Below are 26491 nucleotides of genomic sequence, written 5' to 3'. Positions count from 1 at the left end.
CTTTCTTTGGCTATTCACATGTGATAAAATAATGCTTATAATTATGAATGACCTTTTTCATTCAAACATGTAATTAATTAATTATTAATTAAATATTTTATGTTTCAGTGTAAGTGCAATGGAAGCCCAGAGTGCTATAGAGTTGCTGGAACAAGAAGAATCAATATTGGAGCAACAGCTACAGACTGCTGTTAAACACTATGTAGATAGACGTACCAGGTTGGCTGTGGAGATGACTGCAAGATCTGCATTGGCTGTTAGAGAGTGAGTATGTGTGGACTTAGGAAAGCATAGGCAACGGACACACAGACTTTTGTTTTTATATTTTGATTTGTGATTTATTACTCAGGGAAATATGTGTAATGTTGTCTTATATTTTCGCGATTATTACACATTTAAATAAAACTAGTTATTACGGATTTTAATCGCGTATATTAATTATTTTGGACATCCTGACGTTTCGAGCACTTTACATCGTTCGTGGTTACGGGTAGACTAGAGGTCTACCCGTTACTAGAGGAGGACTAGAGGTCCGTAATAACTAGTTTTATGGAAATATGTGTTTTCACTTTTGGATAAATAATGACTAAAAAGTAACAATTACAATATCTTGTTATTTATATACAATATTTTGCTAATTCTTGAATTATTTTGTCAATATTTTTTTATATAGATTCTAAGATTATTTCGAATACAATTTTTGAGACAATTTGAGACAACATCACATACATTACTCTGATCCCAATGTAAGTAGCTGAAGCACTTGTGTTATGGAAATCAGAAGTAACGACGGTACCACAAACACCCAGACTCAAGACAACATAGAAAACTAATGGTAATCTACATCGACTCGGCCGGGAATCGAACCCGGGACCTCAGAGTGGCGTACCCATGAAAACCGGTGTACACACCACTCGACCACGGAGGTCGTCAATGAAGATAAAGTGTTTCTGTGCGCGCAGGTCGGCGGCCTCGGCGCTGGGCGCGGCGCGCTCGTGGGCGGTGCGCGCGCTGCGGGCAGACGCGTGCGCGTACGGCGCGCTGCGGCGCGAGCTGCGCGCCGCCGAGGAGCTGCTGCACTTCGCCGCAGAGCTGCGCGACCACGCGCTCTCGCGCGCGCCCGCCGCGCTGCGCACGGTACGCACGCTCGCACACACGCACGCACGCACGCTTACACTCACACACGCACGCACGCACACACACACGCACGCACGCACACACACACACGCACGCACGCTTACACTCACACACGCACGCACGCACACTCACACGCACGCACGCACACACACACACGCACGCACGCTTACACTCACACACGCACGCACGCTTACACTCACACACGCACGCACGCACACACACACACACGCACGCACGCTTACACTCACACACGCACGCACGCTTACACTAACACACGCACGCACGCATACAAACACACACGCATGCACGCTTACACTCACACACGCACGCACACATACACACGCACGCACGCACGCTTACACTCACACACGCACGCACTCACGCTTACACTCACACACGCACGCACGCTTACACTCACACACGCACGCACGCTTACACTCACACACGCACGCACGCTTACACTCACACACGCACGCACGCTTACACTCACACACGCACGCACGCTTACACTCACACACGCACGCACGCTTACACTCACACACGCACGCACGCTTACACTCACACACGCACGCACGCACACACACACACGCACGCACGCACGCTTACACTCACACACGCACGCACGCTTACACTCACACACGCACGCACGCTTACACTCACACACGCACGCACGCTCGCATGTATAGTACGACACAAATTAGATGTAGCATCGGAAAATGCAATGGAATGAAAATAAAACCGATCACTGATTTACACAACCAATAGAAATAGCTCTCTATCGCGCAATTCGACGCTATTCGTCGCTATAGATTCACGCGTCAGAGAAAGCAAGAGCATGTAAATCGACGCGTCAAATTGACGAATATAATTAGGTCATACGATATTACAAGTTATTACGTTTGTGTAAAGATCATATTCGCATCAGAAATAAATATAAATAATTTGGGATAGCGTACTCAATTCGGATGTTTTTTTCGGTTTTACGAATTTTGCCCATGCGACATCTAAGTTGTGTCGCACTATACGCTCACCAGTCTTGATATTTGCAATCATTCTATATTAAATATAAATAGTATTGCCACATTGATGACCCTTGAATGCTACCCTAATATATTATGTATGTTCCATAGTTTATTATACATTTAACTGCTAGATATAAAACTTTTTATAAGAAGTTGAAAATCAATAACATAGTATTTTGTAAATTTATTGAATGTGCAATATATTATGTTAAAGCTGTTATTGTATATTATGATGGATAATTAATGTTGGTAATGTTTAATTTACTTTATTAAAATTTCTTATATAGTTGAACTGACAGAATTAATATATTTTTTCAGAAATCAATGAATGCAATATGTGCGGAGCAAGAAGTAGCTGAGAAAGAATTACAAACATCAAACACTTTGCTTGCTACGCTGATCTCAATACTTGGTTCAGAGCCCAGTAATGATGCCTCACTACCAATAAAGCTGTATAATGAGTTACTTAATAGTATTCAAGAGTTAAATGATAATATTAATGAAGGTTACAAGAGTAAGGAAGCAGATTTAGCTCAAATGTAAGTTATTTTCGATATGTATTTCAATCAAAATCGCAACTTGTTCCAATAAAGCAAAAAACGAAGACAAACAAATTTGGTTTTGCATTGAATTTGCATATTTATGAAATGGTGAAAAGAGGCGTTATGACGATTTTTTTTTTATTTATCTAAATTTTTAAAAACTGTTGGTCTCCAACAAATATAGCTGTGCTTGTAGCAAATTTTATTGCGTGGTCAAATCTAAGGTTGCCTATTTTTGCTTGGTTTATTTAAATGCTGCTGCAAACTTTGAAAGAAATCTGAAGGTATTGGTAAATAATTGTAAAGCATTGTACGCAGAAGGTTATACAATTAGTCAATTAGTGAGTTTATGATTGATAACATCTTGGGTATGAAACATTGCCTTCTGACTTAACTTCTTTAAAATATTGGATACTAGTTGCCGCTCGTCGCTTTGCACGCTTTTAATGGTTAGTTGCCAAGTTTCAGGTATAAAAAATAGCCTGTGTCCTTTCTTGATATCCAAGCTTACTTTGTATGCCAAATCACATTCAATTCGGTTCAATAACTTGGACGTAAAAGTGTAACAAATGGAAAGACAGACAAACTTTCGCATTTACAATATTAAGATTTAATATGAAGCCTATAAAAGTCAAGTTGCTGATTTTTTTCAGTTGGTATGTAATTGTTTTATTATTGCAGTAAGTCCTCTGCGAAACCATTGAGAGACTTCATTTGGGACGGCTGTACTAAGCAACCCAACTGTTATGATAGAAGTGTTGCCGCTATGAGTCACACCCTGAGGGAGGAGATGAGCGCTGTGGACGCTAAGGTTGTTAAAACTAGTGGCTTGTTTAATTCAGTAAAGGTGAGTTATCTATTTATGTTTTAATATGGTAATTATCACTCGCCAAGCCAGTCATTTATATGTACAACTAACTGCACTAGTAAGAACTAGCGCGCAAAAAAAAATTCACCAGGTTTTTTGTCACGGTGACTGTTTCGTCACTCTTGTCAAGTCCGTGAATATGTATGGAGTTGCGCGCACGTTACGACGTGACAATTGGGTGACATTTTGACAATTTGGTGACAGCCCGTGACGAAACTGTCAGCGTCTTTACGTTCTTTCATAGCAATGCGCACATTCTCGTCGTCAGTCTTTGCTATCTGCACTTTGACTGCCGACTTTGACGCGCGAAATGGCGACACCATCTATTCAAAACGTAAACATTCGTGAAGACAATACTGATAATGATGTTCTAATAGAAGAAGTGGAAAAGATACCAGCTCTTTATGATAAAAAATTGAAAGAGTATTCAGATATTCACGTGAAAATTAAAGCGTGGGAAGAAATTAGTATCCAGTATTCGCTTCGCTTTCTTTTACTGCCGAGTCTCACGAGTTCACAGAGAACCACCGTCTCTTCGAAATCCATAGTGGTAAATAACACTTCGATTTCGAAAATGTTTTGTCACTGTCTCTATCAATGAGCGCACTCCACTTTGAAAACGTGACGTGACAATGACAAACATTTTAAAGTCACCATGACAAAAATCACCGGTGCGCGCTAGCTCTAATCTAATTGAAAATTCACAAGTTTGTGTGCAAACATAATTATTGAACTCAATAATTTGCATAGTATGGGCTAATATGATATTATTGGGTTTGTCCATTTGTCCAGGCAGTTTTTACTCTCCTAAGCTTTATTTAGTATGTGAAATTGTCAGTTTCATCCAAACTCGTTGTAGTCATGTTAAAATAGAAAATGCAGTAAATGCAATATATTTGCTGCATGCATATGATACATACACTTAGATAATATGTCACGCATACTCATCTTTGAAAACCGTCCCATCACTATATTTGTTATTTAATTTTATTTTCAGAATAGCGACAAATACAACTTGAGGAAGTTTTGGCAATGGTTCCTCACAGATCAAGCGAAGTTACTTTCAACAATCAAAAGCGTCCAGAGAAGCTAATGTGAACCATAATATATTAATATTAATTATATTTTTAATAATCAAGTACCTTATATTTTTATATATATAATAAAACAAGAAAGAACTATAAAATGTCTTTATTAAAAATAATAAAATAGGAAAAATAATTATTAATAAATTATAAATAAAAATCACAATGATCGTTAAAGTTAAAGCGATGTATTTACAAAACAATCACAACCTATCGGAGCACCGTCTTACAATGTCAATGTTAATTCGTTACTTAAGAGACTTCTGACATGAAATACTTTGATTTATCAGCACTAACAATAAACACATACAACTGACAAATTACAATTAAAAACAAAACATCTGATTACTCTATGTTTTATATAGGTTGCCAAAATTGTATCCTCCTTTGGTTTGAGCTGTATCCATGCGTTTTTCTTTGTGGTGTACAAAAAAGTGTAAAGTAAAGCAAGTAATGCAAACCTTAAGGATTCCTGTAAAAACAGGAAATTAAATAAAAATTTAAATCATTTGGTGATTTTATTTCTTGATTTGCGACAGAACAGCTTTACTCAAATATTACAGATATTTGTCTTTAGCTCCCTAATAGTATTAATTCAATCTTTTTGTTATGATTACTAGAAAATACAACTTGCAACATATTTGTCTTATCAGAATAAGTGCCGTTCATACGTACTGCTCTAGCTCTGCCCACATGCGAAGAAGTGTTGTGTGACTCCGCCCCTTTTTGAAAATTTATCAATATTCCCATTTATACAATGTAAATATGTTGGAGAACTATCGACAGTTGACCTTGAAAACTATTCAGGATACTATCGAAGTACTATCGATTGTATTATTTCGATCAATATTATCGATAGGTTAAAAGTAATGGCTTTTGCAACACTAGTAGTACTAGTATCAATAGTATTGCTTATGGGCAGCTATCGATAGTGACGTGACAAGAGACTATCGATAGTCTATCGATGTGCAACACTAATGTAAACTGTCGTTCATTGTTAGTACGACATATCAGTACTTATTAAAAGAATTTGTCTCGTGTGGACTGTGTCGTTGGCAATTTGTTTAAAATAATTCAGTCCCAAGTAGGTCTCGGATTCTTCCTCAGTAGAGTGTCCTCAGGCGAGATGTGTATGGGGTTTGAGAAGTCAACTTCGATGTTTTCTGGTATCTCTTGGAAGTATATTATTCTGTTGTCTGTGAAAGGATTAGCTAATTATAATGTTGTTTTAGATTGCTTTTTTGGTTAAAAATCTTTTAAGGTTGAATATCCAAGGTTTTTGTTTATAGAAAGGCTATCTATCATGAAATGCTTAGTTTTTTTTTTAAGTTAGCCATTTTACCAATGAGCTTACTTATCAGACAAATATACAACAACAAACAACAACAACAACAGCCTGTAAATTCCCACTGCTAGGCTAAAAGCCTCCTCTCCCTTTGAGAACAAGGTTTGGAACATATTTCACCACGTTGTTCCAATGCGGGTTGGTGGAATACACATGTGGCGGAATTTCTATGAAATTTTTCACATGCAGGTTTCCTCACGATGTTTTCCTTAACCGCTGAGCACGAGATGGATTATAAAGACAAATTGAGCACATGAATCAGCGGTGCTTGCCTGGGTTTGAACCCGCAATCATCGGTTAAGATGCACGCGTTCTAACCGCTGGGCCACCTCAGCTCTTGACAAACAACTTGGCAAATATACAGTCATAGGATTATTATAGATTCAGGTAAATAACTTGCTTACAGTAAACCTTACTATTAGGGTAAGGCCAATAATTTATCCTATAGGTACGATTTCTAAAATATACCGAGCTCTCACCGGTGAGGTTGAGCGCGGCGATGAGGCGCTGCAGCTGGTGCGGGCGCAGCGCGGCCAGCACGGGCGCGCGCGGGCGCTGCAGGCTGCGGCGCCGCCGGTGCCGCGAAGAACGCGCGCGCAGCGGCAGCGCCAGCCGCGACTCCGATTGCGGCGTGCCGTCCGCACCGAACTCCTGCGGCCGGAGACGCATTTATTATAAGCATTTACGAAGTTTTGAAAGATTATTTAATTTAATATAATGCGACAAATTATTTGTTCTATATTAGGTAATTGCAATCATATATCCATATATATATATAAATATATGAATATGAGACAACATCACATACATTACTCTGATCCCAATGTAAGTAGCTAAAGCACTTGTGTTATGGAAATCTTAAGTAACGACGGTACCACAAACACCCAGAATCAAGACAACATAGAAAACTAATGATAATCTATATCGACTCGACCGGGAATCGAACCCGGGACCTCAGAGTGGCGTACCCATGAAAACCGGTGTACACACCACTCGATCATGGAGGTCGTCAAAATTGGGTTGGCAACTAAGTTATTGCCGATTTTTATTAATATGTATTTACGAAGTTTTGAAAGATTATTTAATTTAATTTTATGCGACAAATTATTTGTTCTATATTAGGTAATTGCAATCATATATCTATATATAACATTAGCGTAATTATTTTGATTTGATTATAATTTTAAAAGTAATACATTGTCTATATCGTTCAGTTTAAGGAAGATCATTAATATGAATCAAAAGTAATAAAGGACCTAAAATATATTCTTGTGGAACTCCCCTAGCTGAAATTTAGTAGTACTCGATCCCGAAATCTCTTACATTCATTGAAACTTGTTGCATTAATTTTAGTGACTTTAGTATGAAATCAAGAAATCAGTATTTCTAGGATAATGAATCAAGGACAATGAGAAGCTTATATACACATAATGCGCTAAAAGCACGTTATTTTGAGGTTGAAATTTTCCAAGAAATACAAAAATGTCTCCGAGAATATTACAGATGCTTATGTATGTGTATCTCACCAGGCACTTCCCGCTGACGCAGTAGGAGCGCGGGCCGCAGGGCGCGCCGAGCGGGAACCAGCCCTCGTGGCCGTTGACGAGGTAGAAGCGGTGCGACACGCGCTCGTCCTGGCACGCCACGCGGCACGGCCGGTCCGGGTCCTCTGATACAGTACACTGGTCAGTGGACTGAATGCAAGTATCAACCTCACATGGCAAATATTTTGCCAAGTTTATCTTGGATTTGTTCGATGGTGACCAAAATGAATGTGTGATTTCTTTAATCAGGTGTAAGTGCTTCCATTAATTGAAGATGTAGGTGTTTGGATTAAAAAAACCCCAAGAAAACATTCGGAGGATTAGGATCAAATGTAGCCTTATTTCATTCATATTATAATGTGTCAAACCTAATGGACTAATTAACTGTTGCAAATTATATTTTACGTAAACTGGTTTGAATTTTACTCTATGTTCTTTGTGACTGATATTATTAATTGAAATAAATATGACGATTGGAAAAAAGTAAAATAGCTACGGTTGATCTCACCAAGAGCCGGAGATATCTGCATTCCAAGTCCGGAAAGTCTTCTAACCCTCTCTTTGTATTTCGAGCAAACCATTGTTGCGTATTGGTAAGGTGTCCTCAATTGGGTGCAGCTCTGAAAATCGAAGGTTTAGGGCTATTATGATCGTTCTTGATATAAATTGTCTAATCGTTCAAGAGATATTAAAGTTCATGCTTGTATAAAATTATGCATCATTTTTCTCTCTCATAATCATTATTGGTTAAGACAGCTCAACCCATCACTCACAAAAACTACCTATACGGGTTAGAATTATAGGAGTGTCGTTATTCTTAGTATCTTGAGGTATAGATGTGGAGTGGGGGGCAGTGCTCACCGCGGTGGCGTCGGGCGCGGGCGTGCAGAGCTGTATGGAGTGCGCGTGCGCGGCGGCGTGCAGCAGCGCCAGCCCCGCGCCGCCGCGCACGCAGCGGAAGTGGCACGCGCCGCGCCACGCGCCCGCCGAGCGCCGCCGCGGGCCCGCGCGCCCCGCAGCCCTGCGACACGACCGCTAACATATAGGCAGAGTCGGATTTAAAGGTCTGGAGGCCCCGGGGCCACAAAGAAGTGAGGGCCCTAGCAAACAGAAGCGTGAACACCCTAATAATTATATTATTATGAATTAATTAGTTTTTTTTTTATTTCAATCAGTAAGCTATGATTTGTTTCGTATTTGTATCGGTAACTTTAAAAATATTAAATAGTAACATTATTTTAATTTGACTTTATCTCAGTATTTGTTAACTTGCTGAAAACTGTGGCCCCCTCTCATGCGGAGGCCCCAGGGCAACTGCCCCGGTTGCCCTCCCCTAAATACGGCCCTGCATATAGGCCGGCCTCACACTTGATAGTGGGTTTTGTTCAAGCCCACAGCGCCAAACAGATATACTTAGTATCGTTGCGATCTGGTTTGAAGGGTACTTGTAAATACAGTAATTGCAGGCACAAGGGATATAACATGTTAGTAGTTAGCTGATGGTGCATTTACCGATCAAGGCATGAAAACTTTCCATTAGGTACAATATAATAATACATTTCTCATATAGAAATGGTTAATTGGTAGATAACCTTCTATTATTAAATCCACCATTTGCACCAAGTGGTTACTTTACGTTACGACGTTAATTGAGTCAAGATTAAAAAAAAAATAGATTTCAGTTGAATTGTAATGGACATTTCCAACTAAATATAAACATTCAAAAGACAAATTATTGTGCAAATGGTGACTTGTTATTGATCTTACGTAGTGTGAGGAGTGGCGGTTTGAACTTGTAAAGCTTCCCATTCGCAATCGTTGCGTGTTAGCGAGAACTCAGCGTCCGAATTGCCCGCGCAAGTGAATTTCTGAAACACGAAATTATCAGACAAAGAACATTAAAACAGTTTTTATTAAAACTTACATTTTTTGCTTAATTTATACTTGTGTGAATAACTCTTGTAGCATAATTCAAAGCGTTATAAAAATTTAGACATAATTAATACTTTGGTAGATCTATATTACATGCATGCATGCATTAGTAATTAACTGTATTTTAAAATGTTGAAAAGAGTAACTACTGAGTTTCTTGCTGCTTCTCGGTATAATCAACTTTCCGAGCCAGTGGTAGATTCACTTAATATAGCTGTTAAATGACGATTCAAAAGGGCTTGTAAAACCCTATTTAAATAAAGTATATTTTAATTTAGATTTTTATGATTTTTCTATAAAACCTCAAAACATTGTCTTGCGAGTTGGTTGTAATAACTCAAAAAATTCATTGATATTTTCCAAACTTAAGATTAATTTAGAAAAATATCCAATTGAGTTTCCTCTGCAAGCTCTTCTCTTGTGAGGTTGTCCTTTCTCAACCAATGGCAGACTTAAAATTCAATGAATAAGTGTATTGAATGGATATTCATGTTTGAGGCAAGTTAGTGCTCACCCTGCAGACTCCGGCTATGCAGTAGTAGTCGCGTGAGGTGGAGCAAGCAGTGCCGTCAGGTAGGGCCCACCCGCGCGACTTGTACCCGCCCCCCCGCGTGTCGCACCACACCGCGCACACGCTGCTCGCATCTGTATGGAACAGTAACTGCTATCAATAATTTGTAATTTTGTATAAAATTGTAGAGTGAGTGGAGGGACATTTGATGGTAAGTGGTCATTTCACTAAAGAGGCGAGAAGGCCCTGTGGTTAGAATGCGTGTAAATATTACGTACGATGATTTCGGGTTCAAACCCTGGGAAGTACGTGTGTGCTTTTTTTGTGTTTATAATTCATCTCATGCCCTGCATCATGGAACACATCGAGCAAATTCTGCTACATGTGTATAGCTTAGCCGCGATAAAAGGAATAGTAACTATCCTTTTAAATATGCCTACTTTAAGAAACTAAGATATTTTATAATACGTACGTAGAATAAAAGTAAAGTAACAACCTGGTAAATTTCCCACTGCTGGGCTAAGGCCTCCTCTAATATTAAGGAGAGGATTTGGAACATATTCCACAACGCGGATTGGGGGAATGCACATGTGGCTGAATTTCGATTAAATTAGACACATGCAGGTTTCCTCACGATGTTTTCCTTCACCGAGCACGAGAAATCGTCGGTTGTACGTAATATTTATGAAATCATAAATAGTTCATGTGCTCACCATCAGCATCCATTCTCTGGAGACCAGTTCCGATGAGATCAGGATCCACGTCACGAGCTCTTGAACATATTTGATCAGCGAATTCTCTCACCGTCATCCTTGGTACACTTTTGCACTGAAATATTAAAAAGGGATACCTGTTATGACCACTACATATAAAGTTATAGCTGACGTTTCATATAAAAACAAGTAACAATTAAACAAAAAAAAATGTCCTACTGCTGTCCAAAGATATTCTTTTCAATTTGGAGAAGGTTTGGTGCTAATTTTATTATATTACTTTTCAGAAGGGGGGTAGGTCTAATGAACTTTAGTATGAATTTGTAAGACGAAACATGAGACTATTCTCGCTGCTTTATGGGGGGTAAAGAAAATATATGTCTCAGAACGTTAAAGGTAAAACATGCCTCATAATTCACGTTTCATCCCCACCAACTTGATGTCCGAAAATCCTCAACAGCGCTTCTAAGTCATTTTATGCCTTGCACTTTTCCGAAGCGATAAGACTTGGGAACTTTCAAGAATAGAGAGTACTCCTTTCTTAAATGCCGGCAACGCACCTGCAAACCCTCCGTTGTTGTAGATGTCAATGGGCGGTGGTAACCGCTATCCATCAGGTGAGCTCATGCTCGTTTGCCCTTTGTGATATAAAAAAAATGATAATGTGCCTTACCTGCTGTGCGTGACAGGACTGGTACTTTTTGTCATTGCCTTGACAATAACTTTTCCCGTTTTCATGCCTGAAAATTAGAGATATATGTTTTTATAATTTTTCAATAATAAGCGTAATTTCCATTGCTAAGAGCAACCGTATCAATCAGCTGACAATGCTGGTGATTTCAGGAACGTTTTGTCGAATGGTGCAAAATCTGAGTGTCACTCCTTTAATGGTCAAATTTGAGGCCATTGTTGAGGTGTCTCAGAATGTCTTTTATAAATCATTTTTGGGACTGGTTGTGCTTATGACGGGACTATGTGGTTTCTTAGTCGTGGTCTGGTGATTCGTATATATAGTTTGTTTATATGTTACTGTTTTCATATTTAGTAGATATTCACCTAGGTCTAGTGCAGCGCCTGGAGGCGACAGCAACGCCAGCCGCAGCCGGCCCATGCTGTTCATCTAATAGACACGCTGACGCGCACTCTGACCAGCGCGACCACCGTCCCCATCGAGCACTCGTCACCACCCCCAATCCTCGGCTACCACCTCGTTCAACGCACTCACCACCCCGACAGTACTGTTGGGTTTTATAATTGAGTTTTATATCAAAGGAACAGTACCTGATGAATCGCATTATTTCAATTGTATCCATGATATCTTGATATTACCTCCACATTTATATCTTTAATATAACCAGATTAAAATACTTTTTTATTAAGTACATAAACTTATTTTTATAATAAATAATCATTAACACTAACAAAAATATTTTGTTTGTAACCTTTTGTAGGTTACAAAATAAATTTGTAAAAATATATTTGTATACAAATATAGGAATGGCTTTGCGTGCGTTGTCTGAATTTTGATAAAACATCGTTAACTTCAATAACGAGTGTCAAAAGGTTCTTGATGTCAAAAGTTATTTATTTGCGCGCTTTGAAGCGTGTGTATGAATAGTAACGCTATTTGTTATTGTAATATGTTTATTTGTTGTGTTACAGAGATCGTGACATCAGTGGTGCTATTACTATCATAGCATAGTAAATGTTACAATATAAGAAAAATGTATACATCAGTGTAATTGGCCTATGCAGTAGCAATAATACTCCAAAATAATGACTTCTCGACTGTAACATTTATCAATCCGCAAAAAATATTTTATAGCAACAGTTGCTATGCTATATCCATAATATAGCACCAGTGCTATAAATTCAATATCAATTTCATCATGTAATTTATGAACATCTGTAGATCCTTACCATATCCTCTCCACACATGGTGCCTTCGAGCGCTGGATGGGATGTCCAAGTGTATCTTTCCCTTTGACAATGCAAATCTCTGCAGATATCTTCTAAGTTCTGCGCCGCCGAATGTCGACTACCACTGCCATACTTGAGCATACCTATATGGAATATATACGTAATGAGTATCTTTATGGTTTATAAAATTAAGGTACTGATATGGGATAGAATAGAAAATTTAGTAGAAAAAATAAATATATAGAAGGACATGGATAAGAAGGGTCGAAGATCGGGCTCAGTAGCGCGCCTTAATCATGATGATGATGATGATGGGATAGGAAGTTGTGGTATATATTGCTGATGATGTCATATGTAATATTTTCGAGCACGATGCTAAGTCTCGGCGGATACTAGCCAAGAGTTCAAAGACAGGCATGCTCTATTCTTTCAATAGTAGTCTTATCCATCATACTAAGCGGTTCATAGATCAGCGGTTATATGTATATTTATGTATTTTTTATATTAACGTGCTTGGAAACACTACGATCGGTTACTAAGAGTTATTTTATTGATAGAATTCCCTTTATTTATTAGCTTAACTCTGATTTCGAATCGATGATCTCGCGATAGCACCCTTACCATTACTCTAATGTGACAGTTAATATATTGTTATTCACGCGACTCAAACTTTAGCGACAAAATTAAACATTTTTTTTATGATATGCGAGGAAACATAAAAACACGTCTAATAACCAACAGTCGGAGTTGAACGTTTTTTTTTTAAAGTAGGAAATCCTAAACATTTTATATTTTTTACGAACTCGATATACAGAAACGGTATTCAAATCAATAAAAAACTAAGTGGTACCTTAAATTTATAGTAGGTATGACCTTGGATTGTGATAAAAACTTTGTAGCTACTGGAAATAGACTTTAGCTACCATTAACTAATCAAAATCGTATTAGGGTTTTAGTGACGTCATTCCAATTCATATTTGAATCCTGATCGGATTAATTAATGTAAAAAATACTTACACTGTTGATCAGCGTCGAACCGTTCTCCCGGAAGGATACCCTCAGCACTGTGGTCCAATTGTCCAGCAGAATTGCCGTGATCAAGAAGACATCTAGATTGTACTGTGCTAAAACATATGAAATGGACAATGTGAGCTATTTTGATCGATGAGCTTGGCTATTTTTCTTGAAATCTTTGGTACTTACGTAAAAAATCATTTTTTTGGACAAATTGTCGAAAAAACTTAATAATTTTACTTACTCGAGAAACTTTTGCAAATAATTTTTGCTACACTGTGACCAAGTTATTTTGCCACTACCCAGGGTCGGGCTCATGATGTAGGCGCTGGGATCACAGCCGTTATCAGCTAAAGGACCATCATGACGCATGCCTAAGCTGAAATACATCGTAAAATTCTTAATTCTACTTTTTATAACTTTTCCTTGTAACGCCAATGCATCTTCAACCTTTGATATTAAGATATTACGCCACTTGCGTTTGTAGGGGTATAAAGCCTAAGGCTAAGCCTTACAACAAACAAAAAGGTAGGCGCTAGTTTTGAAACAACTTGTATGAAGAAGAATTTTTTTCACTGATCCAAAATATTGTTGATAACGTTACCAAAACCAAGCTTGTACAAAATTGTAGCTCAGTTGCTGACAAATTCATTTTGTCAGTTGACTAAAAGCTTGTATCCAATTTTCTTATTCAAAATTATAGAATGTTGCTTACTTATGTCCTATTTCATGTGCTACGACATAGACGCTTTCAAAATGTCTTCCTTCGTTAACTGTACAACTACTGGTCACAGTGCACATACCAGCAACAGGGGCCAAACCTATAAAATAAAACACATTTACTACAATAACTATATCTGAATCATTGGTCATCTAATCTTTCAGTTCCTTTTTGTTCTTGAAGTCAATTAATTGAAATAAGATAGATTAGACTTACCAACAACTTGACTGCTAACTTTTCCATTTTTATTCACAACGTACAAATCCAGACCCGTCAAAATTAACGCATGGTCCCAATGCAAAGGGTCGTTATCCCCTGGTGGATTTTCTAATCTTTGCCACGTACAGAAATTACTCAGAAATCTATCGATGTCGTGCGGTCTCTTTAAATTCACTGGATCTTCATGAAGTATTTCGAGCCTCTTTAAAATAAAATTAACTGGTCTTCCCAAACTTGGGTCGTGATAAATCAATTGTACCGCATTGATCATTGCTAGTACAAATCTCACTAATTCTCTCTCCGTTTCTTTAGGAAAATTGACTGTCATATGTTTGTACAAATCTCTATCCACGAACACAGCTGTTTCTACAAAAATCGCTGGCAGGACTGCCCTCTTTTGTCGGTTTTCATCAATGACTAATTTACTAACAAAATCACCTATAGTCTTATTCCTATGTGCTAAATTTAATTTAAACTTATCTAATTTTTCGTTTTCGTTTAGGTTTGTTTCTGAGTTTATTTCTCTTTTCCTTCTATGTTTTGTCCAATTTTTTTTAGGTTCTGGTTCATATTCGAAAAAGTGTTTATGATGTCTTTCTACACAAACATCTTCATTATCGCTATTAATATTAGTGTCTTTTAAAGATCGTTTCATAATTATATGAGGTTTCGCATTTTCGTTGTGGAACCTTTCTGGCAATGGGTGTATATAATAGTAACTGTCGTTAGTTTTTATGAGGCCTCTCTGAGAAAAAGGAAACAGGAATTAGAGTAAATCTAGAATTGACGGTACATTATCTTCAGTTAAACTTTAAGAGCTAATAAAATAATAACACTAACGGATGTTGCGTTTTATAATTACCAAAAGCTAATTAAGTGTAATAAATATCAGATGATTTAGCAAAACATCAGGCAATAGAGAAATTATTGCTTTATTGCTTTACTGGTACACGGTAAAGTTTATAAAACTTATGCTGTACTATAATAATTTGTTACTATTTTGTATCATGCTAAACGAATAAATAAATTAAAAAAAAACCATAAATGTTGCCTAACGGTGGTTTAGTTAAGCATTTGGTTATCTTTTTCTGTCATAATTGATTTGATATAAAAAAGAAAGAGAAACACAATATTAACGTTTATATGTAAGCTTTGTAAATGTCTTGTAAATCTTACCACATCTTCACACGCATACAAAGCAGCATTATCACTTTTGTAATAGCATGCATCCAATTCCTCATCCGAGTGTTGATCAAACACAGCTTCTGTTCCATTCGACCATCTCTTCAGCAGTAGGAACTGGGGATCTAGGAAACTGGATTTTGGACTTAGATTGACATTCAGATGTTTCTTCAACGCGATCAAGTCTGGAATGTCGTTTGATATCGATCTCTTCCGTCGCTTATGATGTTTCAGATGTGCTATCTCAAATTCTGCATCTGTAATCATTACATAGTATAAACAAAAGTTTCTTATCGCTGTCTGTCCTTATGATTGCTTAGATTTTTAAAATTAAGCAACGGTTTTTGATTTGTTTTCTTTTATAGATAGGTAGACTGATTCGAGGGGAAGGTTTTTGTATATAATACATGTACAATATAGTAAAGAAACAAGAAAAAAATCTGTCGTATATTTAGTATCATCATTGACCCCGTGCGAAGCCGGGGTGAGGCTTTAGTTGGAAATATAACTATAGTCGTCTAAAATATTTTAGTGCCTTGCGATATGATAGCAGTATAAAGAGACCTAAATCTTACCGAAAGATATATACTTCATAAAGATATTACGTATAAAAAATACTATTCCTTCTCAGTGCCGTAAATAGCCTTTTCTGCGCCTTGTGCGAGCTTCTATAACTGCGCCCTATTTAAGTAGACCCTTTGCCCATTTTACTGTCTCACTCACTAAAACTTTAACGCAGGTTCACAACTGCAAATGCGTTGCCCATTAACGATAAACACTTAAACACAAATACGCTCGTGCGCTGCCAAAAAAATGAGCGGGATATATCTTTTTAATGATACTAGCATGTAAGTACGTTTGTATTGGAATCGAGTACTAGAGGCTCAATGGAATCTTAACAAGAGCAAAACGAAAAAACAATAGTCCTGCCCAGTCTGTCTATTCTTGCGCCCCGAGAGTCTACGCCCTATTTACGCCACTGTTCCTTCTCCTTGGTAGCAGTAGTGCTAAAACTTCATTAAAAGTATAAGAGAGGATCGAAATTGCGATTCAACGGGGAAATGCTGTCACCATTCCACGCGGTCATGATTTATACAGTTTTAATTCATATTTCTATATAGTTTAGCACTTAATATTAAGAATAATTATGTAAATAATAATTATTTAAACTAAACAAAAAATACTACGGTCAAAATGCTGGATAATACATTGCAATGCTAAAAAATGATCGGTCGACGATCCAAATATATATATTTGTTGCATATAAGGCTATATACATAAATATCTGATTGATTACCTTATTTATAAATACTTACCGTCATGATTAGCACCAAATAGAAAGAGCTTTTCTGATTCAGACAGATGATCGAGCAGTTGGTTCGAGTGTTCCTGAAACAAATGAAAAACGTTTTTTATTCAACGATCTACATCGGTATAGTCTTTGGATCTTTGAGACAAAAAAATATATAATGGCAAATATTCGGATATCTCAAAATCTTTTTTCACAGATTTTATTCGGTTTCGGAAAGAAATACTAAGAGTGTTTTATGAAGAAAAATGGCTAGGCGAAAAGTTTGTGTTGTGATGGTGGTTTGGCGAATGTTTTTATATAATTTATGGTGTTCGATCATGAACAGATGTTATTTAATAGCTTACCCGAAATCCTATAATCGATACTAATTTAAATTAAAGCGAAAGTAATTTTATAGTTCTGAAACAAATTTGATGACATTTGTTCTAAAGCAAGATTGAATCCTGGAACTTTTCCCAGCTTCTTGCTTTATACGAAATTTTAAATATTGATATATGGCCTTACACGGGCTTGTTATAAAACAATTCCAGAAATAGTTCGTAGATAGGACTGCAAAACAAAACCTGAGTGACATATACATGTTATAATATGCACATTATGTAGTGCCTGTGTTCATCAATAATTCAGTCCATATCATAATCGTGAAATATTAAAAACTAACTTGTTTTAGGCTATTTTGTTACTTTAAATGTTTATTATAATAGTCGATATCGCATATCTCTTTTTAAAATTTGAGGCATAACGAGTTTATTCGGTAATAGAAGCCTACGTGGATTTTTTATTTGATTTTGTAATTGTTTACATATTTTCAATGTAACAAAGAAACAGGCAGGAGGTAATTGTTTGTAATATAATGTAGGTAATAATAGTTATACTGATAAAAAAAAGGTTTTAATTAATAATATGAATGGCAACCCATTAATTTTTAAACATGCAACACTACGCAATAAGAAATATTCAAAATAGTTTTAACAATTAAGTTGTACATAATTATCAGATAACAAATAATTTAAAACCATCAAAATTTATTAAATATTATAATTAAGGAAGCATTCGCAACATTGGATTATTAAAACTTTAAAACCTCATGATTTAGCCTCGTTCGATTCAAATAGCAAGCAATAAGCTATTGTTTTGAAGTTATTAGCTAGAAAAAAGCCTCGACACTTTTCGACAATAGACACTTTTCACACGAACACTGTGCTTAATCGAATCCGGAGATTGGTCCAAGATTTAGCAGATATTGAGTTTTATTTCTTTCACACTATGCACTATTATATTATGTACCTTTTTTATGATATCCGAAAGCGGATGAGCAAGTGGGCCAGTGTTGGTCACCAATATAATTAACCATTCGTGATGTGTCACCAATGGACCAACCTTGGGAATTGAGATGTTATGTCCCTTGTGCCTGTAATTACACTGGCTCATTCACTAGTAGAATATCTGATGAGTGGGTGGTACCTAGAGTCGAGATGGCTCAGTGGTTAGAACGCGTGCATCTAAACCGATGATTGCGGGTTCAAACCCAGGCAAGCACCACTGATTCATGTGCTTAATTAGTCTTTATAATTCATCTCGTGCTCAGCGGTGAAGGAAAACATCGTGAGGAAACCTGCATGTGACAAATTTCATAGAAATTCTGCCACATGTGAATTCCACCAACCCACATTGGAATAGCGCGGTGGAATATGTTCTAAGCCTACTCCTCAAAGGGAGAGGAGGCCTTTAGCCCAGCTGTGGGAATTTACAGGCTGTTGTTGTTGTTTGTTGTTGCCTGTAGTTACACTGGCTCATTTATTAGTAGAATATCTGATGAGTGGGTGGTACCTATCGACACGGGCTTCTCGATATAGTTAATAATTAACGGAGGTAACGATTAAATAACCTAAGGGTAAGTATTTGCAAACATCGTAACAGGAAATTTTTGGTAATAAATAATATAGATATGATAACTGTGTGAAAAATATCGAATACATATATTATCGTTGTACGAATGTACGATAAGCTATGTGGAAGCTGACTGTCATGGTATTGACATATTATGAGGAGGAATCAGGACTATGTTGTATGGAAGGTCCTGAGCATCATGGATGTGGATGGATAAAGAGGTAGAGGACGACCAAAGAAACGATGAAGGGATTGTGTGAAAGAAGATATGGTTACAGAGAATGTTACTTGTGAGATGACGTCTGATAGAGAAGTATGGAAGGACGATATGCTGCGCCGACCTCAAATAAAATTAGTATAAGGGCAGGAGGATAATGATCTAGAAATGTCTAGAAATTTAAATTGACTTATTTTGCAAACGATTTATATAAGCACAAATGAAAAACGCCATCATCTCACATTTTAGCCCACACGATAAGTACTCATAGAGACTGTTTGTTTATCATTATCTTAAAAAATTATAAACACTGTGTTCCTTGTTTGAGCATTTCCTTTACTTCGGCCTTTTCTTTGTTCATTCAAAAGATAAAACTCTTTCAAAAATTAAATTACTATTTAATCAATAATAATCATGATAAATAGGTTTCTTGATGGTGATCACCGTCACCTAAAGATATTGTTACTGTAACAAATATTCAAAAATATTTATATCCTCCAAGAGCTCCCAATTTTGGGTAGTAAGATGTTATGTCTTTTATAAATATACACTGGCTCTCACACCCTCCAAACCGGAATACAACTATACGATATGTTCTACCTCAAAACTTCAACGGTTACACTAATAACAAAAATATGATTAAATCATTTCCAATAATCTGACCATTACTTAAATGATCTAACGGTATTATCACTATTACTTTTACTTTCTCGTCGACCTCAAGTCAATAATGACAAATATCTTAAGTAATGTATTTGAACTAGCTTTTACTTACATCTTTATCCGGAACGTTTGTTTTGTTAAAATAATACTAGTCATGGGTAGAAGGAAAATAACAGTTCTACAATTACTAGTGATATTTTCTATATATTTCTTAGAGTTTTGCATAATTTTAATCCCAGATAAGCAAATAAAAATATTTTTCAAAAACCTTAATTACGTTTCGATCTATTAAGTACACAATATATTTGATGGTAGGGCTTTGTGCGTGCTCGTCTGGGTTGGTACCATCCACTCTTCAGATATTCTACCGGCAAACAATAGTACTCAGTATTTTTGTGTTCCTGTTTGAAGGGTGAGTGAATCAGTGCAACTACAGCCACAAGAGACATAACATATTATTTCCCAAGGTTGCTGGTGCATTGGTAATACATGGGTTAATATTCCTTACAGCGCCATTGTTTATGGGCGGTGGTGACCACTCACCATCAAATGGCTCATATACTCGTCCGTCAACTTATAGCATAAAAAAGAAGATGCAGGTTTTCTAACGATAGTTTTCTCTCTCATTCGGCTTTTACAAACATATTTGAAGTGCCATGTTTTAGGATTAAAAGTAATTATAAGCTATGTCGGTTCAAAATATTAGATGTTTATTAGTTCCTTCTTTTAAACGAAATTCATATGCAAATATAAATGTTCGAGGCATAAGTTTAACAAAAAAAAATAGTGACAATGTAATTGTCACTATTTTAAATCCTGAAAATAATACTATTCACCGTAGATACAGATTCTTATTTTTACACGATTCGTATATATTATAAATGTGTGTGTATATTCTCATACATTAACACATTCAAGGGCAGTGCACTAGACACGATAACTATGTTATTATTATGACATCCATAGTCTTTCAGACCCAGAAAGTAGAAACAGAAAGTGTCAGTTAATTGATACTGTCTTTGGAGATATGTTCACAACAACAGCCTTTACATTTCCCATTGCTGTGCATCTTCACCCTTTTTAGGGAGAAGTTTTGAAACATATTCCTGTACGCTGTGCCAATGCGGGTTGGTGGAATACACATATGGCAGAATTTCTTTGAAATTTTTACATGCTGGTTTTCTCATGATGTTTTCCTTCACCGCCGAGCACGAGATGAATTATGATGATAAAATTATACACAATGTATATTCAAATGAATACCATGTGCAACCCAGGCAAGGTTTGAACCCGCAATCAACGGTTAAGATGCACGCGCTCTAACCACTGGACTATCTCGGCTCTTATCTTAGATAGTATGTTCGTGTATCATGAAGTTTGTTCATCATTTGTTGTGATGAAATTAGTCTGAAACAGTTACGGAGTAGAGATGGGGTTAACGCAATATCTCCTGGAACAATGAAAGTGTTTACGCGCTGTGGTTCGCTTACGTAACGAGATAACCGAATGATTTGGATAATTGCGTTTTCTAGCTATCATTACAAAACTTCTGTATTTTTTATTTCAATTATTATTTAGAAATGGTTGCAGCAAATTGTTATAAGGATAATGCGGGTTCAAATACAGGCAAGCACTACTGAATTTTCATGTGCTTAATTTGTGTTTATAATTCATCTCGAGTTCGGCGGTGAAATATCGTGAGGAAACCTACATTTGTCTAATTTCATAAAAAATCTGCCACATGTGTATTCCACTGTGAGAGCGTGTTGGAATATGTTCCAATCCTTCTCCTCAATGGGGGAGGAGGTCTTAGCCCAGCAGTGAGTAATTTACAGGCTTTTGTTGTTGATAATTATGATAGTAAACTCACACAGCAGTAGTGTTGTCACATTATTATAAAAGGTATGTTCTGTTATTACATTATTATACCAAGTAGAAATCACACAGCACTTTGTGTCTCATACATCACACTTTACGCTATAATGAGTAAAATGACTATGAAATTATATTGCACTAAGCGTTTCTCATTCTTGCTATATACAATGTGTTTTGTATTAGTAATAGGCAGTAGAATTTTTTGAATAAAATTGACGTTTAGGAAATTTTGGAAAATTTGGAACAGGCCCTTTTGAGAACACACATAGTTCAATTGCAAATTTGATATCAATTTTCTATTTAAATTGAAAATTCGGTATTGATTTTGGATAAATTCGTGGTATAATATATATTTCTTATGTATGGTCAACTGTTAAAGCTGTCGTTCGTCTCAACCAAACAGCAATGGTTAGTATTGTTATGTTTCGGTTCTGGTATTCCACTATCTAAGCCAGTGTATCTTGCGCCTGCCCCTTGCAGGCAACTTAGTTCTGACTGACGGAGACTTATCAGTCCATCTGGCTATCTATGCCATAAAATTTATCTAAAAATGTCTGGTATATTGAGATATGTCTTTAACTATATAATACAATTGCTTATGACTTGATATAAGAAAATTAAAATCCATTGTATATTCAAAAATGACATTTCATTCATACAATTTCAAATTCCGTTACAATTTGAACTTAAATGTCAAATGCAATCGCTTACCTTGACAATTGAACAAGTGAAGGATGTTGTGACACCCCGATACGAACCTATTCACGATCAGTCACGCTATCAACTTTATCACGATTTACTATGAATATCTGATAAAACGCCGATATTCGATTAAATATCTTGCACGTATTTCATAAATAATGTTTAATGTACTATTACTTTTATTAAGAACTTCAGCCGGCTTGTTTCGGAAAGAATACAGCTCTGAAGTTAAAATGGATGCTGACAGTCGTCGGCGAAAATTCGACAAAATGAACTCCTAGATAAATTATTTATGTAGGTCAAGCCAAAATGACAAAGGACGTTCAAATTATTAGGTACAAAATTGGTATATGAATAATAAAAATTGGAATAGGTGAATTTTATGCGGTAGCTACAAATTTAATGGTAAATAGTTCATTCATTTATATGTCACAATCAGCTTAAAGACATTGAGTTTCATAACGATTCACCTCGGTGACGTGAAACGTCATGAAATATGTATCAATCGTAGGTCAGACCGACTTACCAACATCATGCATTGACACTATAAGACAGTATTAGACATGTTATTCGGTGTATCAGAAACGACTCTTCTAATATAATAATTTCGATTTTTCTCACCTGTCAGAACCCGCGTCTCAGTTTTACTTCTATTGATTGTCAAATATGTAATTACTCGAGTCTATAACTTACACCAAGTATCACATTTTAAAAGCTCATTACCATAGAATTACTTGGTGGTAGTAAGGCTTTGTGCAAGTCCGTTTGGGTAGGTACCACCTACTCATCAGTTATTCTACCGCCAAATAACGGTACTCAGTATTGTTGTGTTCCAGTTTGAAGGATTGGTGAGCCAGTGTAACTACAGGCACAAGGGACATAACATCTTAGTTCCCGAGGTTGGTGGCACATTGACGATGTAAGGAATAGTTAATATTTCTTACAGCGTCATTGTCTATGGGTGATGGTGACCACTTACCATCAGGTGGCCTATATGCTCGTCCGCCAAACTATACAATAAAACCAAAAAAAAGTACGCAAGAATAATTACAAAGGCTTTTTTAAATTTTTATTTACAAGTTAATAATTGTATTTATAAAAATACACTTTTGACGTTACCTTTTATGTTGTTTAGATCAATGGTTCGAGATGTCATGAAAATTTGTAGACGTATTAAGAAAAGTATATGGGGTGCTTTCGTTCTTATATTTTAGTATCGTGAACATATTTAAACGCTTATCAAATGAATCAAAAAAGGCCTATAGAGAATAGTCTAACTATATGTACTAAGCCTACTAAGCGAAAAAAATATTTTTTCAATTCATATAATTTTATATTACGAATATTCGGTTTCATTTTCGAGTCCAGTAAAGCGTGTTTTACAAACAACATTTTGTACATTAAAGTATCCATTACAACTAACGTTTAATTAAGATCGTATCAAGTTCAATGATTAAGAACAAAAAATTTGTCATTAAAAAATCGTTATCAATCAAATCACCGTAATCTTACACCGTCTCTTTGTCGACGTTTAATTACAATAAAACAAAGGCGTTGGGATGTGTAATTTTTAAGATATCGTATGCAAAATTGCTTTGTCTCCTTACCTCACGGCGAACTTAGCTGTTCATAATAATTTTGCTGTTTGCTTACCGTAACGTAAGCCTTGAAAAACGCTAGCTTACTTCAAGTTTAATTAAAAACTAAAAAAAATGATGCGTTTTTTTTGCCTCGATATATTCACGTACTAAAATTTGAGTGCCTTTGTTTCACGAATAAGCCTTCTTTTTGTGTAGTAAGGTAAATCTGATATTAGTAAGGAGCTTAAAAACTCATACAGATTAGCCAAAGATTGTGGGTTTGTTTCAGAAATGTATACGTCATGTGCTTTTTTTATTATATATCAAACAAGAGGCGAGTTGGCTTAATATGAGCCTTTGTGGATTGTTACTTTTCTCTTTATAGAAATACAATTTCAAAATGATGATGATTTTTTTTCTTTTGGTATAGGTGGGCGGTCGAGCATATGAGCCTCCTGTTGGTTAGTGGTCACCATCACCCATAGATAATGAAGCTGTAAGAAATATTAACTATTCCTTACATCGTCAATGTGCCACCAACCTTGGGCACTAAGATATTATGTCCCTTTTGCTGTACTTACACTGGCTCACTCACCCTTCAAACCGGGACACAACAATACTGAGTACTGTTATTTGGCGGTAGAATAACTAGTATGTTTTGTAAGAGAAAATACTGTCATGATACTTTTGCATATATCTCTACTGATTGTGTTGGCATCAAAAACGACCGTGTAAGCACGAACATCCATGGCAGTTGACTAGTATAGAAAAAAACAAACAAATTAGCTTTGAAGATGATTGAAAATACAATACAAAAATTATGTTTAAGAAGACCTGCATTGTTCGTAATATCATGATGATTGTTATTAAGATCTCTCGCATAAAACAGCATGAAAATCTTTGCCATGCGTGCAAAACACAGGGTCATAGTAATAAAATGTTTACCATGAGTGGGTTCAAGGTGTGCTGTTTGAACATAACTTGATACTGAGGTGTTGACAAATATATTCTGTGTATGTGTGTGTTGTTGAATACAATGATATGAGGAGAAAATATAGATATAAAATTCTGATCTTGAATAAGTCTTTCGTTTACTGGTCGACATTTATTATGGATTCGTGCATTGGATAAGCAAAGTTGATTTCGGAAATTTTGAAGTAAAATTTAACGTTTTCGCCCAGAGGATCGGATTCATTTACCGGGGAAATGCTGCTAGCATTCTTGCCACCATTCCACGCTGTATATAGCAACTTGTTTTAGTTCATATCTTTTTTAGCATTTAATGTTATTAATTCTTTTGTTACAAAAAATTAAAGTGGAATGTTGTTGTATTCAAAAAGATATGTATAGTGCATAATTAATTTACCGATATGTATTTTGATCGTCTTTATTTCAGTAAAAACATATTATTGTTAATAACCTGATAAGATAGAAGTTTTGTATTTTTTATATTGGTTATGATTTAGGTAGAGGGGGGGGGGGGGAGTAAAAATGGTTATTCGTCACCACCGCCTATAGGCGACGGCACTATAAGATATATTAATAATTCCTTACATCTCCACTCTGGTCACACTAGCTCTCATATCCTTAAAACTGGAATAAACCAACATCGAGTACTAACGTTAGATGGTAGAATATCTGATGGTCGTACCTACCCAGACTTGCATACGCGGAGAGCAATGGATAGAATTATCTAAGCTGAACAATTTGGAAAAAAAATTCTTTAAAAAGACATAAAATCGTTTTTATGTTTTCAAGTTCTGTGTCGGTGCATCTCATTTCAGTAATATGACCTTATACGTTAAGGTCAAGTTGAAGTGTGACCTTCTTAATGTTACATAGTAATATGAGAATGGTTTCGTAAGTTATATAAGTTTCAATTAAAACTATTTGTTGATTGAACTTAAGTATTAGGAATTTTTAATAATGTTTTCAGTTTGTTTGTTTATCTAAAAAGTTTCGATCTTTTATTTATATAAATATGTTAAATGCGAAAGTAACCCTTTCTGTCTGTCTGTTGTTTTTTTCTTGCTAAACCACTAAGCCGAAATTGATAAAGTTTCAAGTTAGTTTGAGTTCTAAGGAAAGACAAGCTTTTTTATGTCTAACACCTAACCACTAACCTCCTAAATGGGAGGGAAACCGCGCTTAAACTAGTCATACTATGATTAAATTGTTGGATTTCATAAAATATTTTTTATTTTTTTTTTTTTATTTTAAAATGCTTTATTGCACAACACACGGAAAAAAAGGGGAAATATAAAACATAAAATAAGTACATGGTGCGCAAAGGCGGTCTTATCGCTTATAGCGATCTCTCACAGACAACCTTTGGTGATAGGAGCTTAGAACGAAAACAGGTAAGTGAAGAAAAATATATGAAAAAATGAGGAAAAGTACAATATAATAATATTTATACTAAGGTATAGTAATAAACTACACATAACTACATACCAATAATACATACCTAGAAATATAATATATATTAAAATATACA

The 26491-nt window shown here is 36.1% G+C and overlaps 2 protein-coding genes across 2 annotated transcripts in view; one reads left to right on the top strand and one right to left on the bottom strand.

The window, feature by feature from the left end:
* Window positions 1-4723, top strand: part of LOC124537538 — a 6294-nt gene extending 1571 nt beyond the window's left edge. The window contains exons 3-7 of the mRNA XM_047114413.1: window positions 109-264; window positions 963-1137; window positions 2478-2698; window positions 3383-3548; window positions 4567-4723. Coding sequence (XP_046970369.1) covers window positions 109-264; window positions 963-1137; window positions 2478-2698; window positions 3383-3548; window positions 4567-4662 — 814 coding nt within the window. The 3' untranslated portion in view covers window positions 4663-4723. The remainder of the gene's footprint in view (window positions 1-108; window positions 265-962; window positions 1138-2477; window positions 2699-3382; window positions 3549-4566) is intronic.
* Window positions 4724-5504: 781 nt separating this feature from the next.
* LOC124537537 (A disintegrin and metalloproteinase with thrombospondin motifs 16-like) overlaps window positions 5505-26491 on the bottom strand; it is a 67565-nt gene continuing 46578 nt past the window's right edge. Inside the window, exons 2-18 of the mRNA XM_047114412.1 lie at window positions 17072-17144; window positions 15750-16012; window positions 14571-15318; window positions 14349-14454; window positions 13878-14012; window positions 13637-13743; window positions 12620-12762; window positions 11756-11937; window positions 11373-11439; window positions 10700-10814; window positions 9990-10120; window positions 9311-9411; window positions 8405-8564; window positions 8052-8163; window positions 7526-7668; window positions 6479-6650; window positions 5505-5850 (exon numbers count right to left, since the gene is read on the bottom strand). Of these exons, the coding sequence (XP_046970368.1) occupies window positions 5729-5850; window positions 6479-6650; window positions 7526-7668; window positions 8052-8163; window positions 8405-8564; window positions 9311-9411; window positions 9990-10120; window positions 10700-10814; window positions 11373-11439; window positions 11756-11937; window positions 12620-12762; window positions 13637-13743; window positions 13878-14012; window positions 14349-14454; window positions 14571-15318; window positions 15750-16012; window positions 17072-17144 (2880 nt within the window). The 3' untranslated portion in view covers window positions 5505-5728. The remainder of the gene's footprint in view (window positions 5851-6478; window positions 6651-7525; window positions 7669-8051; window positions 8164-8404; window positions 8565-9310; window positions 9412-9989; window positions 10121-10699; window positions 10815-11372; window positions 11440-11755; window positions 11938-12619; window positions 12763-13636; window positions 13744-13877; window positions 14013-14348; window positions 14455-14570; window positions 15319-15749; window positions 16013-17071; window positions 17145-26491) is intronic.

Source organism: Vanessa cardui, chromosome 18 (assembly GCF_905220365.1).
Source record: "Vanessa cardui chromosome 18, ilVanCard2.1, whole genome shotgun sequence".
NCBI classification, from domain to species: domain Eukaryota; kingdom Metazoa; phylum Arthropoda; class Insecta; order Lepidoptera; family Nymphalidae; genus Vanessa; species Vanessa cardui.
The sequence above is the reverse complement of the archived record's forward strand: the minus strand, read 5'-3'. Positions and strand labels throughout refer to the sequence as shown.